This window comes from Narcine bancroftii, chromosome 1 (genome assembly GCF_036971445.1).
Source record: "Narcine bancroftii isolate sNarBan1 chromosome 1, sNarBan1.hap1, whole genome shotgun sequence".
In the NCBI taxonomy this organism is placed as follows: Eukaryota; Metazoa; Chordata; class Chondrichthyes; order Torpediniformes; family Narcinidae; genus Narcine; species Narcine bancroftii.
The window spans coordinates 481,254,241-481,270,978 of NC_091469.1; the positions used below are offsets into that span (position 1 = coordinate 481,254,241).

The window sequence follows — 16,738 nt, forward strand, 5'->3', positions numbered from 1 at the left end:
CACAACAGGTAGCATGAGATATGAAAGTATTAGAATGCAGGGAAAACAGAGTAGAATGCTTGTATTCTATGAAAAGAGAGGATCTGTTAAGAGCAGTTAGCAAGATGGAGAATATGTGTGAGAGTAGGTGATCAAGCCTGCTCTGCCATTCAACAAGGTGATAGCTGATCTGGCCATGGACTCAACTCCACTGACCCACCCATTCTCCATTACCCCAAATTCCCCTATGATGCAAAAATCTAATGGCCTTAAATACAGTAATAGTTACTCTGCTATTTCCTTGGATACCACTGAAGGGAGCAATTAAAGGGATCCTTCATCTCCTGTGAGTCCACAGCATGGAAGAATATTTGAGAATGTAAACTTGTGGGCATAAACAATTGGCAATATGTATTGCAGCTATATATTAGCATTATTCAGTTTAAAAAAAAACACATACCTTCGACCCTGACAGTCAGGGTAATACTCGCTCCTTTTCTGACACTCCTACTCGTGAAGCGCTCCAGAAACCTTGGTGGAATCAGCTTCTCTGATTTTCCTGGGTACATAGGAATTTAAGAAATCGAAATAAGCTATTTGGCCCCTCACAGCTACTCTGGAGCTAGATAACATCATGAATGATAAGTTAGCAACTGTCACCTTCCCTGCAATTGCTGAATATTCCTTGATTCCTGTAAAAATGTATTAACATTCATCTTGAATAATTTGACTGAATCTCCACAGCACTCTAAAGATTGTTTCACTTGCAGGTGAAGTAATTTCTTCACTCCCCTGAAAAGCTATCCCCTTATTTTGAGACTGACCAATGTAAGCCCAGCCAAGTCATGAGGTGTAATAATTTTGTACAATTCTTGACATCAACTCTGATTTATCTTAACAGCAGTGAATAGATCCTGTCTGCTTATTTACTCATCAGGGACATTGTCTCCAGTCCTAGGAATCAACCTGTTGATCCATTTCATTCCTTCTTTGTTTTTCAGCTAGGTAGACCAAACCTGCATACAATATATCTGATGCAATCTCACCATTGCCATAGCTATATGCATGGTTAAAGCAGAGCATAAGAAGATAGCTTAGTACTAGTTTCTGGATGCCACCTCGAGTTTTTTTTAAATATGTCACTAACCAAGAAAATAATACATTCATTCTTGTTTTGTTTTGAATGCAAAACAAACATTATATATCAGATCATGTAAACCTTCTTCACCAGCTGTGTGGTCACATTTAGAGTTCCAGGGATGTGTACACTAAGGTCCCTCTTTTCCTCAAGAGACCCCCGCCATTCATAGACATTCCAAAGTGCATCATCGCACATGTTGGGATTACATTCCATCTGCCATTACTCTACCTAATTTAACATCCAATCAGCATTCCTCTATAATCTATGACAATTCTTTTTACTATCAACAATATCATCAATTTCTGTGCTATAAGAACATAAGAAATTGGAGAAGGAATAGGTAATCTGGCATGTCAAGCCTATACCACCGTTCAATGACATCATGGCTGATCTGATGATGGGCTCATCTCCACCTACCTGCTTTTTCCCCATATCCCTTAATTCCCCGACTACATAAATATACAACACATATCATCTGCAATCTTACTAATCATATCTTCTAGAGTGATGTCCTCATCAATAACATACAAAAAACCGCAAGGATCTCAGTACTAATCTCAGGTATCATTGGTTACAGTTTCTAATTACAAAAGCAATCCTCTGTCATCAACTCCTGTATTCTGTTACCAGAGCGACTTTGGATACAATATGCCAACATAGAATCACAGAACCTATTTTTTTTTTCTCACTTGCTTTGAATATCATAGATTCTAACCTTTTGGACCAGCCTTCCATGTGGGACCTAGTCAAATGTCAATGTAGAACACATTGCACTCAAAATATATTTGATTGTTTTTCAAAAACCTCATCAAATTAGTCAGGCATGATCTCCCATAAACAACCCAATGACGACTGTTCTTGATCAACCCTTGTTTTCCATAGGGTAATTAATCCTGCCATTCAGGACTTTTGCCATGAACTTCCCTACCAATTATGTTAAATTTATTAGCCTGCAATTATTTTTAATCATTCTTGCTGCTCTTATTGATATAGGTACCATGTTTGCTGTTCTTCAGTCATCCTGCCCTGTACTAACCAATGTTCTTTAATGATCTCACAAATTACATTTTCATGGACCACTTTCAATTACCCACATTTTGCTTATGTTCAAAGATATTTTGTCATAATTCAGTAATTATAAATATATATTTCAAATGTACAAGCTTTAATTACTTTGAGTAGGAAAAATTCAATGATTTAAAATAGAACCATGGGAAACAGAGCAGCAAGGAAAACATAATGTGTGGAAACCTTCAGCAGTTCTGTGGTTTTTTTTAAACCTCTGTGCATTAAATTGAATGATATTCTTTATCATTCTTTCAGATTTTCACTCATGTTCCCTAATAGTGAATTAACTTTGAACTATTTTGTCTGCTCTTGCTTCAAATATTGTTTCTGCTTCTTCAAAAAGTCAAAAGAAATGTAAGTTCTTGGTAATGGTTCATAGAGTCATGGTGTTGTACAGCACGAAAATGGGCCGTTGGCATTTATGACATTTATGCCCATTACATTCATTCCATTTGCCTGCTTTAGGTTTGTGTCCAAAATACTTCTGAAATTATGTAATTAAATCTGATCCCACCATCTCCTCTGGTAGCACTTTCCAGATATCAACCACTATCCCCAAGAACCCTTTTAAATCTCCCACTTCCCACGTTCTTGTTTTTGGTACCCAACTATAGTCTGCAAGGCAATTTCCATTTTACCTGTTGATTTTTCTTCAGGCTCACGCTTACAAATCTCTTCTTCTGGGTCTGAAATATAATTTAAGTACATATACTGTAGTTGAATCATTTTTCTGTGGATAGCATGCAGCAATATTGCGAATGGAGAACATTACATTTATAATGAGCTAAGCATGATAACTAACCCAATGATTAACTTCAAGGGGTTTCTGGAAGATTGGATATCAGCCAGATTCACATAGCAAGACTGAAACAGCTGAGACTATGGTTAATATGGTAATTGAGTTTTTAGCACCTCTATTTAAGATATGATTGTCTTGCTGTCAAATTAATGTAGGTTTTTGCCACTACTGAGGTAGCCCATTGTAGTCATTTACTGTTATTTATAACATCTAACATGCAATTCAAAACAAACACTTTTAAATTCTTTTAGGAACCAAGTATATATTATTTGATTTGCCAGGAAAGCAGATTGTAACCATTACTCTAGCTTTTCACTAGTGACAAAAAGATCCTGAAATAAAGGCATTCTGCTTACTTTGAACATGCACCGTAGCAGATGTATAGGCTGAGCCTGATGAATTGCTGGTGTACGCTGCATATTCACCACCAGCTTCTTTTGTAACATTGAGAATTTCCAGCGAGTGATCTCCTTTATCATCAATCAGCAGAATTTCATCCGTGCCACTCAAAGGTGTTCCATTTTTAAACCAATAAACACGAGGTATTGGATAACCTAGAGAGAGTGAAATGATTTTAAACAAAATAATTTAAAACGAGGACAATGTAGCCATGCCACTTTTTGGGGGGGAATTTTTGGGATATTAACCATTCAATTTCAGTCCTACAACTTACCTGAATATAGGCAATTGCACTTCTTATTTGTAAAAAATATTACGACTGGTAAACAAGAAAATCTGCATATGTCAGGGTTTCGTAAAGTACACAAAAGTGATGGAGAAACTCAGCAAGTCATAAGTATCCATTTGAATGAAGAGGCAGTTGACATTTTGGGCCTGAACTCTTTCTCAGGAATTACTGAAAGGTCTGACTAATTCATTTTATGAATGCTAAAGTCAGCTTTTGATAGATCTCCTTCAGACATTTTCACAGCTCAAAATCTAGGTGATGAATCCATTAATAAGGGAGTACGATATTGCTGGCAATAGGAACGATATTGCTGGCCCGGTGTTGTCTGTAAGGAATTTGTATGTTCTCCCCATGTCTGCGTGGGTTTCATCCAGGTGCTTCAGACTTCTCCCACTTTTCAAAAACTTATGGGGTTTATAGGTTAATTGTTGTATTTGGGCAGCATAGACTTGTGGGCTGGAAGGGCCTGTCCCTATGCTGTATGTCTAAAGAAAATTACTCCAACCCAAATGATAACTAACCCAATTTTCACAAGTAATTTGTGTTTAAGATTTTAAAAGGGACAGACAGAGTAAATGTGGATAGGCTTTTTCAATTAAGAAAGGGGGAGATTCAAACTAGAGGACATGGTTTAAGATTGAAGGGGGAAAATTATAAGGGGAACATGAGGGGAAATTTCTTTACGCAGAGGGTGGTGGGGATGTGGAATGAGCTTCCGGCAGACGTGGTCGAGGCGGGATCATTGGTTACATTTAAGGAATGACTGGATCGTTACATGGAGAGGAGGGGACTAGAGGGGTATGGACCGGGTGCTGGTCAGTGGGACTAGGAGGGTGGATATTTGCTATGGCATGGACTAGTAGGGCCGAACTGGCCTGTTCTGTGCTGTAAGTGGTTATATGGTTATATCTCTAGATTGCCATCAGATCATCAAAAATAGATGCAGAAAAAAGGCATTCAAAAAACTCGTACTGTTCTGAAATTCAATTCGGATTGATCTTTTACCTTGGTGTGTTTTTCCTATATCAACTCTTATTCCCAGAAATTTATCAATTAAAAAAAAAATATACTTGACAGCTGGGCCTCAATGGTGCTTGGATTGAGAATTACAAGATCTGATAGGCTTTGGGTGAAAAGATTTCTTCTGATATTTGTCCTGAGTAGCCAACCCCCCTCACTTTGGAACTGTGATTCTGCTTCAAGGTATGCCAAGGGAAATACTGTTCCTGCTCTTCCCCTCTTGTACATTGAATTTTGTACATTGCAATGAGATATTTTCTCATTCTTATAACTCAAGAGATTATAGGTCTAATCTTGCTTAAGGTGGAAAGAAAAATCTCAAGGTTGTATATAATGTGATGTATGTACTCTGACAATAAATCTGAACTTTGAACATCCTTATATATCTTCTTTGCACTTATTGATATCCTTCATATTCTCAAGAATCAAGAATCATATCCGAAACATACCAAATGACATTCTAATTTCATGATCTACCCTCTTGTAAATTTTCAGTGAGACATGTCACTCTCTACACCTCACTTCTCAAACTGCCACTATTTAGTTTTTAAGCCTAAACAGGTCACTTTTTAAAATGTCATGGTTTATTTTTGTCAAAGGATAGGACCTAGCATTTTTACAACTGTATTCAATCAGCCATGTCCTTCAATAGACCTCTCCATCACTCCCTGAAATCTTTATGCCTCCACACTACCACTTAGGTTTATACCAGTGGTTCCCAACCTTTTACTTTCCACTCACATCCCACTTTAAGTATTCCCTATGCCATAAATGTTCTGTGATTGGTAAGTGATTGCTTAAGTGGGTATGTGAGTAGGAAGGGAAGTTGAGAATCACTGCTCTAGACCCAATTATTACTGAAATATTTTGCTTGAGAAAAATTGTCATTGGCCCATTTCCTTTGGAGTTATGAAACCGTACACATAATGAGTCCGTTAGGTACAATTAAACCAGTGGTCTTCAAACTTTTTCTTTCGACCTTAAGCAATCCCTTATTAATCACAGAGCACCTATGGCATAGGGAATACTTAAAGTGGCATGTGAGTGGAAAATAAAAAGTTGGGAACCACTGGTTTATCTTCTTTGGCTTGGCTTCGCGGACGAAGATTTATGGAGGGGGTAAAAAGTCCACGTCAGCTGCAGGCTCGTTTGTGGCTGACAAGTCCGATGCGGGACAGGCAGACACGATTGCAGCGGTTGCAAGGGAAAATTGGTTGCAAGGGAAAATTGGTTGGTTGGGGTTGGGTGTTGGGTTTTTCCTCCTTTGCCTTTTGTCAGTGAGGTGGGCTCTGCGGTCTTCTTCAAAGGAGGTTGCTGCCCGCCAAACTGTGAGGCGCCAAGATGCACGGTTTGAGGCGTTATCAGCCCACTGGCGGTGGTCAATGTGGCAGGCACCAAGAGATTTCTTTAGGCACACCTTGTACCTTTTCTTTGGTGCACCTCTGTCACGGTGGCCAGTGGAGAGCTCGCCATATAACACGATCTTGGGAAGGCGATGGTCCTCCATTCTGGAGACGTGACCCATCCAGCGCAGCTGGATCTTCAGCAGCGTGGACTCGATGCTGTCGACCTCTGCCATCTCGAGTACTTCGACGTTAGGGGTGTAAGCGCTCCAATGGATGTTGAGGATGGAGCGGAGACAACGCTGGTGGAAGCGTTCTAGGAGCCGTAGGTGATGCCGATAGAGGACCCATGATTCGGAGCCGAACAGGAGTGTGGGTATGACAACGGCTCTGTATACGCTTATCTTTGTGAGGTTTTTCAGTTGGTTGTTTTTCCAGACTCTTTTGTGTAGTCTTCCAAAGGCGCTATTTGCCTTGGCGAGTCTGTTGTCTATCTCATTGTCGATCCTTGCATCTGATGAAATGGTGCAGCCGAGATAGGTAAACTGGTTGACCGTTTTGAGTTTTGTGTGCCCGATGGAGATGTGGGGGGGCTGGTAGTCATGGTGGGGAGCTGGCTGATGGAGGACCTCAGTTTTCTTCAGGCTGACTTCCAGGCCAAACATTTTGGCAGTTTCCGCAAAGCAGGACGTCAAGCGCTGAAGAGCTGGCTCTTCACTGCCCATTCACTGGTTTATACCATCAGCAAAACTGACTATATTACATTTGATCCAAATTATAAACAGGTGTTGTGACAGAACTGGTATCTGTGACATCCCACTAGTTACTCCCTCTCAACATGAAAATGATTAACTTTTTCCTTCTCTATTTTCTGTCTATTAACTAACCTACAACCATGGTAGCATATTACTCTCAATAATTTTAGCATTCTTATGTATGCTACCTTATTGTAGTACAGGTACACGATCCTTTATCTAAAATCCGGAAAGCTCCAAAATCCAGCAAATGGGGATTGGCGGTCGGGGGAGACTGCCGGGCGGTCGGGGGAGACTGCCGGGTGGTCGGAGAGGCAGCTGATGGACCGCAGTTGGGGTAGACTGCCAGGTGGCTGAGGAACGCGGTTGGGGGAGACTGCCGGGCGGCCGAGGGACAGGGTGGTTGGGTGAGATGGCTGTGGGACCACGGTCGGGGGAGACATCCGGGCGGCCGAGGGACCGCGATTGGGGGAGGCGGCTGAGGGACTGTGGATGGGGTGTGGTCCGGCGGCCAAGGGACCGTGGTTGGGGGAGGCGGCCGGGTGACTGGAAAGGGGTGGGGGTGGATACGGCAGCACAATTCGGGTGGGCTTTCCGAAATCCGGAAAAATCTGAAATTCGGAACACACTGTCCCCCAAGGGTTTCAGATAAAGGATCGTGTACCTGTACTTCTGTAAATTTGAATATATCTTATCTGATTCACCTTCACCTACTCTGCAAGCTAGAAACTCAAAAATTCTAATTGTTTTGTCAAACAGGATTTCCCTTTCACAGATCCTCTTCGTCTTTGGCAAACCCTATTATTATTTTCTAAGTCTGCTGTTAACACTTTCTTAATAATACATTCTAGCATTTTCCCGACAACTGGTCAGAGAATAAAGAAACGTGTGATGAGCTTCTTGTCTCCATGAATAAGATTCAACATTATTGCTTTGATAGTTTATTCACAAGTTGATCAGCATCTGCTGAGAGAATACCTACATAAATTTATACTTGGATTCTAACATACAGAAAAAATCTCAAAAAAGTTGCAGTAATTATTCATACCTTTGACTTTAATTTGTAATTTTACTATTGGTGTTCCAACAGTAATACATTTATCATGAAGCTCTTCTACTATTTGAGGCATTTGTTCTTCTTCAGTCTGTAATTCTTCAGCCTCCAAATTCTGCTCACTAATATGAAAAATGCACAAAGAGTACAAATTTTGTTAAAGAAAGTGAAATTCTACATACCAGGCTACATGATGGAACCACAGAGAAAGTATGCTTCAACTTTTAGAAAAATGGATGAAGAGGCGGAAGGTCAGTAAGTTTGAGGATGAAAGGTTGTCGAAGGTTACAAGAGGATATAGACAGGATGCAGAGTTGGGCAGAAAAGTGGCAGATGATTTTAAATCCAGATAAGTGTGAGATGATGCATTTTGGAAGGACTGACCAAAAGGTTGAGTGCAGGGTTAATAGTTGGTTCCTTAAGAGTGTGGATGAACAGAGGGACCTTGGGGTTCAAATCCATACAACCCTCAAGGTTGCCACACAGATTGATAAGATAGTTAAGAAGGCCTATAGGGTGCTGAGATTCATTAATAGGAGTTCAGGAGAAATCATGTTACAAATCTTTGGTAAGACCACACTTCAATTATTGTGTTCAGTCTGGTCACCTCATTATAGGAAGGATCTGGAAGCTATAGAGAGGGCTGCAAAGGGGATTTACCAGGATGTTGCCTTGATTGGGAAACAAATCTTATGAGGCAAGGTTAGCAGATCTGGGACTTTTTACTTTTGAGCATAGCAGGTTGAGAAGAAACTTGATAGAGGTCTATAAGATTATGAAGGTGTGGGCAGCCCACACTTGTTTCCTAGGGCAGGATCACCAGTCACTGGAGGACTATGTACAAAGTTAAGGGAGGGAAGTTTAGGGGAAATATTAGGGATACATTTTTTTTACGCAAAGAGTTGTGGAAACCTGCAATGCCTTGTCGGGAATGGTGGAGGAAGCTGAAACATTGGGGGCATTTTATAGACTCTTAGACAGACACATGGATGAAAGAAAAGTATGGGGTAGTGAGGGTTCAGTACTTTTTTTTAGGAAGGTGTTTATAGGTCAGCATAACATTGAGGGCCAAAGAGCCTGTACTGTGCTGTATTGTTCAATGTTCTATGTTTGAAAAAGCATCAGAATTCCTTGCCAAAAGGATTTTGAAAATTACAAATTCTATTAAAACTATTCATTTGATTACAATTTTTGAGTTCATTAGATGCATTATTAATGGAATGCAGTATATTAAATGGAAATCCAATACTAACCGTGTGAGAGAAGCTTGGGCACTGACATAGGAGGATGTCTCAGTAGCTTCTGCTGTATCATAGTCTGAGCTAATAACTGAAATAAAAACAATTAAGCCACAGTAAACAAATGGCTGGCCATTACTTAATAAAAAGGAATCATTTAACATTTGTTTGTCACTATATTTATTTACAAATACAAAGGCATTGCATTTAATCACTAAACATGTGTGCTTCTGAATTCTATCTCTAATGACAAAAGTTAATTTAACATTCACAGGAATGAAAAGAAAGCATATTCGTCGACCGAGTGTTTGCTCTCTGTTTTGGAGCAAATATTAACGTGCGGCAGCAATAATGTCTGGTGGGAGCACAAGAAATATACAAGTGAAAAGACCAGTGCACACAGGACCAGGCCAGGGGCCATTAGAAAAGTGTGGATATGGCATACTACTTGCTATTCTTCAGAATTAACATGTCCTGCCAGAGGGAACCATTTCCAGAGCTGTATTAGACATGCATACAGGGTGCACCTCCTTCAGTCAGCTATCAGAGGGAAATAAGCAGCCTGCCTAATATAAACTGCAATCCTGATCCCTGTGAGAATGATAACTGATGGTTGAGAGATGACATCAATCACTTTTTCACAGGAGCTACAAATCAACACCACTATTAAATTATGTTAACTTTGTGTATTCTCCCTGATAATCAGTTCTCAATCCACATCTGTATACTATCCCCAATTCCTTGTGATTCAATTTTGTTTACTAACCTCTTCTGTGGCATCTTATCTAAGTATAAATATTCCTCATCCACTGTTGTGCTATTAACTCTAATAGATTAATTAAACTTGATTTTTCTTTTACAAATACAATCATAAAAACTTATAAATTTGGCATAGTAGACCTCTTGGTCCATTGAGGCTATTCTACCATTCAATTAGATAAAGGCTAATTAGATTGTAAACTCAATTCTGCATTCCAACCTTGTCTCTATGACATTTTTTTAGATTTCTGCACATGTATTAATATCCAAATACAGAAAATAAGTCATATATTCCAAATTAATTATATATGCTACAGATTAAACCCTAATAAAATCCCACCAACCCCCTCTCCCCAATAATAATCCCCAAAGAAAAAAGCACAAGTAAGAGAAAAGAAAAAGATAGAAATTAAAAATATAGCCACAGAAGAATTAAGAAAAAAGAAAAATGAACCTGGTTATCAAAATATTACCACCATTCACACAACTTTGCCTTCTCAATATCATTTATTTATCCCAAGGAGTTAGTAAGGTTTCATGAGGTTCAGTGAAAACTCTTTATAAATTAATACCTACAGTATGTATGTATGTATGGGCACCAAATTTTGAAAAAAGTATTATATTTATTCCTTAAATATTATGTAATTTTCTCAAGAGGCATACTACTATATATTTCTACCTTTCCATTCCTAAATGAGAATCTGATTTCCATGTCACTGCTATACATTTTCTTGCAACTTCTAATGCAATTTTCACAAATTTCTTTTGTAAAAAAGTAAATTTAAATTTTGGTCATTGCCAAAATATTACCCAATAAAAAAAGTATGGGATCTTGTGGAAATTTAACTCCTGTAACATGTTCTAGAATTTTTCTTAATTCTTTCAAAAATGGCCTCAATTTTGAACATGACCACGTGGAATACAAAAAGGTACCTATCTCTTTGTCTGATAAATTTCATTTTAATCCATTTAATTTTTGTGGAGTAAGATACAATTGATGTAAAAAGTTATACTGAACCAATCTATATCTAACATTTATAGTATTAGTCATACTGTCATAACATAATTCCTACCAAGTTTTCTCCACAATACTTTAACTTCTGATGTTCTTTTTTCAATTAAATGAGTTTTTTGCAAAAAAGCTATATCAACCTTCATTTTCTTAATATATGCAAAAATCCACTTCCTTTTCACCAGGCTTTTAAGACCATTAATATTAAAGCTTAGAGCAATCAATACTTTACCCATTGGTATCGTTTAAAAACAACTGCAAACCATACCTCCCTTTTACCTTTCTCCTCCCAACTCCTTTGTATTTCAATTTTTAAAAAATCTCTTATGCTAAGGCATATCAATCCAGGTAAAAAAAAGAATGAGAAAAAGGAAAAAAAGATAATGTAAAAATAAAAACAAAAAAAAAAAACCCTATTAACGTTGTTCAAATAATACACATTACCTCTATTTTATGGGTTGTGGCCCAAGTCGCAAAAACACACTTGATTCTATGTCAGTCCATTTCCCTCCAGCTACTCCCCCTCCCCCAAATGTTCACTATTATTCCAATTCATCTCCATTAGAAAGAATAAAGTAATTTTAATTCACTCCTTACAAATCAAGAAGAATTTCAGACTCCTGCTTGCTGGTAAAATGGTCAGTAAAATATCTATATATTCTTGTGCATGTCCAGGGTCTGCAAAAAACTTGTCCGCTCCTCCTTGCACAAAGATCTTGAAAGTTGCAGGGAGGTGAGAATAAATTTATTATTTCAGTCTTTACTGTGTAAAAGATCATAGAAGTTAAGGAAATGATGCAGATATTTTGAGATGTCTTGGATTATGTCTGTATTACAAAGGGAGGAAGTGTTGGGAGCCTTGGAGCACATTAAGGACGAATCCACTGGGCCTGATCTAGTGTATTCTCAGACCTTCCAGGAAGCTAGGGAACCAATGGCCACATTTTTGCCTACAGGTGAAGTTCTGGAGGACTGGAGGGTGACTAATATATTCAAGAAAGACAGAAGGGGCAAGCTATGGAACTACAGTCCAGTGAGCCTGATCTTAGTAGTAGGAAAATTGCTGGGGAGGATTTTGAGTGGCAGAATCTACTAGGATTTGGATATTCAGTGACTTTGTGCCAAGGAAATCATGACTGACAAATATGATGGAGTTTTCTGAAGAGGTGACCAAGAGTATTAACAAGGCAGGTGATGGATATTGTCTGTATGAACTTGTATGACGTGTGCTACTCACACCATGGGATTGAAAGCAGACCCAAAGATATCTTTACTCTGCCTGCTGTACTTCCAAAGTTCAGAAATAGTTGATTCTGCTTCCATTGGAAACATCATTTATGGAGTGATCATGAAGTTGTGTCTTCCTTGGTTGAGGTCAAGAAGACTTTAATTTTAATCAATCAAAATTTGCATGTCGATTGATATTGCAGTTTTCCTGTGTTGTATTATTCCAGTGCATTCACCCATATGTCATCTGGCAGCACATTGGATGTCAGATTAATACCATCTTGGCACCAATTGTGCTCTAAGGTCATGTACTGCTTATGTTAGTCTTCTTTTTGTTTAGTTTAATTTTCTACTGACCTAATATGTCTACTTGATATTTGCTCACTTCCCAATTTGGTGCAGATTAAAAAAATATATATTTGGAGCTTAGGTTAGAGAAACATTCTTTTTCAAGTATTGATATATGACTGATAAGTATCAAATGTTACTCCCTTGTTCAAAAAAGGGTGTAAGGATACCAGGTTTTTACTACAGTAGCTTTTATAAACATTGATAAGGGTGTGGTAGGAAGAGTGTGGAGAGGAAGTTATTGGAGAAAATGAGGCAAGCTAGCGTGGATTGTTGAAAGCAAATCCTGTTGATATAGTTGATGAGGGTAACCCAATTTATGGGATTAATTAATGAATGTGGACCTCCAGAAGACAACATTGAATGATATTCCATAAAAACAACATTAATGGCTATATTCAACATTGGCTAAGTAACAGGCACCAAAGATTCATGGTAAATAGTTGTGTTTGTGATAGGAAAGAAGTGAAATAATGACATTCTCCAATAATCATAACTCCAGCAACTGAATTCAATCTTGACGTCATCTGGTTTTCATGTGGAATTTGGATATTTTCTCACAGAGGTGTGCTAGTGGTTAATTAGTTATTGTAAATTACTGTTTGTGTTGGTGGGTAGGTGGAGAATCAGTGGAGTTGGCTGACATGCAAGAGGACTAGGTTTCACGGAATGGATTGACAGAATTGCTCTGATCTCAAAATACAACATGGGTCCTTCTGAATCATTAAACTATGAGAAAAATATGACGTATACAAATATTCAAAGCCATAAAAGACTAATATATAGATGTATAATATATATAGAAATTCAAATTTGACGATCGTGTATTATTTTACCAGAAAGATAACAGCTTCATCAGGGACATGAAATTCATTCTTGCATCTTATACTTTCAATTTCATTTTGAAATCTTTGCTTCAAGTATTCATCATTAATTGTGTAAGACCACATTTCGAGTACTGTATTCAGTTCTGGTCACCTCATTGTAGGAAGGATGTGGAAACTATGGAGAGGCTGCAGAGGAGATTTACTAGGATGTTACCTGGATTGGAAAACAAGTCTTATGAGACAAGGTTAGCAGAGCTGGGACTTTTCACTTTGGATCATAGAAAGATGAGAGGAGACTTAATAGAGCTCTACAAGATTATGAGAAGCATAGATAGGGTGGACATCCAGCACCTGTTTCCCAGGGCCGGATCAGCAAACCCTAGAGGACATATGTACAAAGTAAAGGGAGGGAAGTTTAGGGGAGACATCAGGGGGTAAGTGTTTTATGCAGAGAGTGTGGGTGCCTGGAATGCCTTGCCAAGGATGGTGGTGGAGGCTCTTAGACAGATACATGGATAGTGGAAAAGTAGAGGGTTATGGGGTAGGGAGGGTTTAGTACTTTTTAGGAATATGTGGGTCAGCACAACATCGAGGGCTGAATGGCCTGTATTGTGCTGTAGTGTTCTATGTTCTAATAGAATGTTCTAATAACCTTTCTTCTACAATGTATTTTTTACCGGATTGAATTCTTTCCTTTTCTTCAACAACTCAAAGGATAAAATAATTTTTTTTCCATGATATTCCATTAGGTCCTTTCTTTCTTTAGCTTGCATGCTGCTAGCTCTAATATTTTCTCTCTGACCTGATAACTAAGAAGGTTTATCAACATAACCTGTGGTTTTTGATCTGGTGATGGGCTTGGCCTTAAAGCCCTGTGTGCTCTTTCTATTTCAATGTCACCTTTTAACTCATTTTGTCCAAGAACTTCAGGGATCCAATATTGAAAAAAAGGTTATGATATTATCCCCTTCTTCACGTTCTTTAAGACCAATAATTTTGATATTCTCCTAAAGTTCTCTAATAAATCCACTTTCTCACACAATTGTTTATTCACAGCAATAAGTCCATCAGTTGAATTCTCCATTTTATTCATTCTATCTTGAATCATTTCTACACCAAGTTCTATATTTAACTCTTTCTTCCATATCTTCAAATCTTTTTTCATTCTGTACTAAATCATAATAATTCTTATTCTTTTCATCTGATTTTTTACTGTCTAATCTCACTTGTTTTAGCTCTTTCATCAACATTTTTTGTGCTTTCATCTTTTTCATCTTTTGTGCTTAACCGCTGTGTTTTTATTTTAAATTTGCTCTCCTTTTGTAGCAGTCATTATTTCATCTCCTTCATCATCCTCTTCTTCTTCATCTCCTTCATTTCTGGCCTGCAATTCAGTCACATCTTCTTCTTCTGTAGGCTGCATTTCAAATAGGCTGCCCTCTCTAGTGATTCTTTTATATTCTTTTGAACTGTGGATGCTCGTCTTCTCGCACATACACAATGACACTTCTTCTTCCTCTTCGAAGTGTATCCACAACTGCAGCTGAGATGGTGCCACAGTTCGTTGAATAGCCACCTTGGGAGCTCTCATCTGTCAGCTGGAAGCCTTTACTACAGTGCCTGCATCCATCTGCGAGGTAGGCCTTTCTTCTTCTTCTTGTTTTTTTCTTTGTTGGGTTCCCGACTGGCCTGTGACGTTTTTCTCCTTCTTTGGTGACATTAAGAAAATGCTTTCTGTCTACTTTTAAACAGTTTCTGATACTATGACTTTGGTCTCTTGACTGATTTTGCACTTTTTAAAATTATTTCTCGAGAGAGCCAGATTCTTACTTCCTGACTCTACCTCATCATGTGATGTTCCTGCCCCCATGACATTTCATTCCCTTGCTTATGAAGACTATTTATTTCTCCCTTGAAAATATTCAATAACCTACTTCAAGTGCCCTTTTAGAGATCAATATAAGGGGAAAGTATAAATGAACAGAGGGATGTTGGGGTGAGTTCATAGCTCCCTCAAAGTGCCATGACCAGTAAATGGGGTGATAAAGAAATATGCATACTTGTTCTTATTAGTTCGGATATCAAATATAAAAGTTGAAAAGACATGTTGTAGTTCTTTACAACTTTGTTTAAGGCCATATTTGGAGTGTTGTGTGCAATTCTGGTCACTGCATTACAAAATGGAAGAGGAGGCTTTGGAGAAGGTGCAGAAGAGTTTCACCAACTTGGATGGAATGTATTTTAGCTGTAAGGAGATATTGGGCAAATATTAATACTTTTTGATAGAGTATTGGAGGCTGAGGCGTGATCTCATTGAGGATTATAAAATTATGAGAGGCACAGATAGGGTACATGTCAGAGTCTCTTATCCAAGGTGGAAATGTCAAATATGAGAGGACATAGTTTTAAGACGAAAGGGAAAGTTTAAATGAGAAGCATGAGACAACTTTTTTTTACAGAGAGAAAGGCAGGTGCCTAGCATTAACTGCTGGGGATCGTGAAGGGTGGGGTGCGAGAACTGGTGAAAGAAAGCTAATAGTGACATTTAAGAGCCATTTAAATAGGCACATGCAGGGAATAAGGGTCATGTAGAGGCAGTTGAGATTAATTTAATTTGGCATTATAGTCAGCACAGTCAGTGTGGGCTGAAAGGTCCTGATCCGGTCTGTACTGTTCTCTCTCTTTGGCTTGGCTTCGCGGACGAAGATTTATGGAGGGGGTAAAAGTCCACGTCAGCTGCAGGCTCGTTTGTGGCTGACAAGTCCGATGCGGGGCAGGCAGACACGGTTGCAGCGGTTGCAGGGGAAAATTGGTTGGTTGGGGTTGGGTGTTGGGTTTTCCCTCCTTTGTCTTTTGTCAGTGAGGTGGGCTCTGCGGTCTTCTTCAAAGGGGGTTGCTGCCCGCCGAACTGTGAGGCGCCAAGATGTACGGTTTGAGGCTATATCAGCCCACTGGCGGTGGTCAATGTGGCAGGCACCAAGAGATTTCTTTAGGCAGTCCTTGTATCTCTTCTTTGGTGCACCTCTGTCACGGTGGCCAGTGGAGAGCTCGCCATATAACACGATCTTGGGAAGGCGATGGTCCTCCATTCTGGAGACATGACCCACCCAGCGCAGCTGGATCTTCAGCAGCGTGGACTCGATGCTGTCGGCCTCTGCCATCTTGAGTACTTCGATGTTAGGGATGAAGGCGCTCAAATGAATGTTGAGGATGGAGCGGAGACAACGCTGGTGGAAGCGTTCTAGGAGCCGTAGGTGATGCCGATAGAGGACCCATGATTCGGAGCCGAACAGGAATGTGGGTATGACAACGGCTCTGTATACGCTTATCTTTGTGAGGTTTTTCAGTTGGTTGTTTTTCCAGACTCTTTTGTATAGTCTTCCAAAAGCGCTATTTGCCTTGGCGAGTCTGTTGTCTATCTCGTTGTCGATCCTTGCATCCGATGAAATGGTGCAGCCGAGATAGGTAAACTGGTTGATC

General features: G+C 39.1%; 1 protein-coding gene across 14 annotated transcripts in view; it reads right to left on the reverse strand.

The window, feature by feature from the left end:
* Positions 1-16,738, reverse strand: part of LOC138751919 (obscurin-like) — a 755,203-nt gene that overhangs the window by 228,953 nt on the left and 509,512 nt on the right. For all 14 annotated transcript variants that reach the window (XM_069914884.1, XM_069914878.1, XM_069914879.1 and 11 more), the window contains 5 exons: positions 9,101-9,176; positions 7,842-7,969; positions 3,344-3,541; positions 2,827-2,874; positions 440-538 (listed from right to left, as the gene is read on the reverse strand). In XM_069914884.1, the coding sequence (XP_069770985.1) occupies positions 440-538; positions 2,827-2,874; positions 3,344-3,541; positions 7,842-7,969; positions 9,101-9,176 (549 nt within the window). The remainder of the gene's footprint in view (positions 1-439; positions 539-2,826; positions 2,875-3,343; positions 3,542-7,841; positions 7,970-9,100; positions 9,177-16,738) is intronic.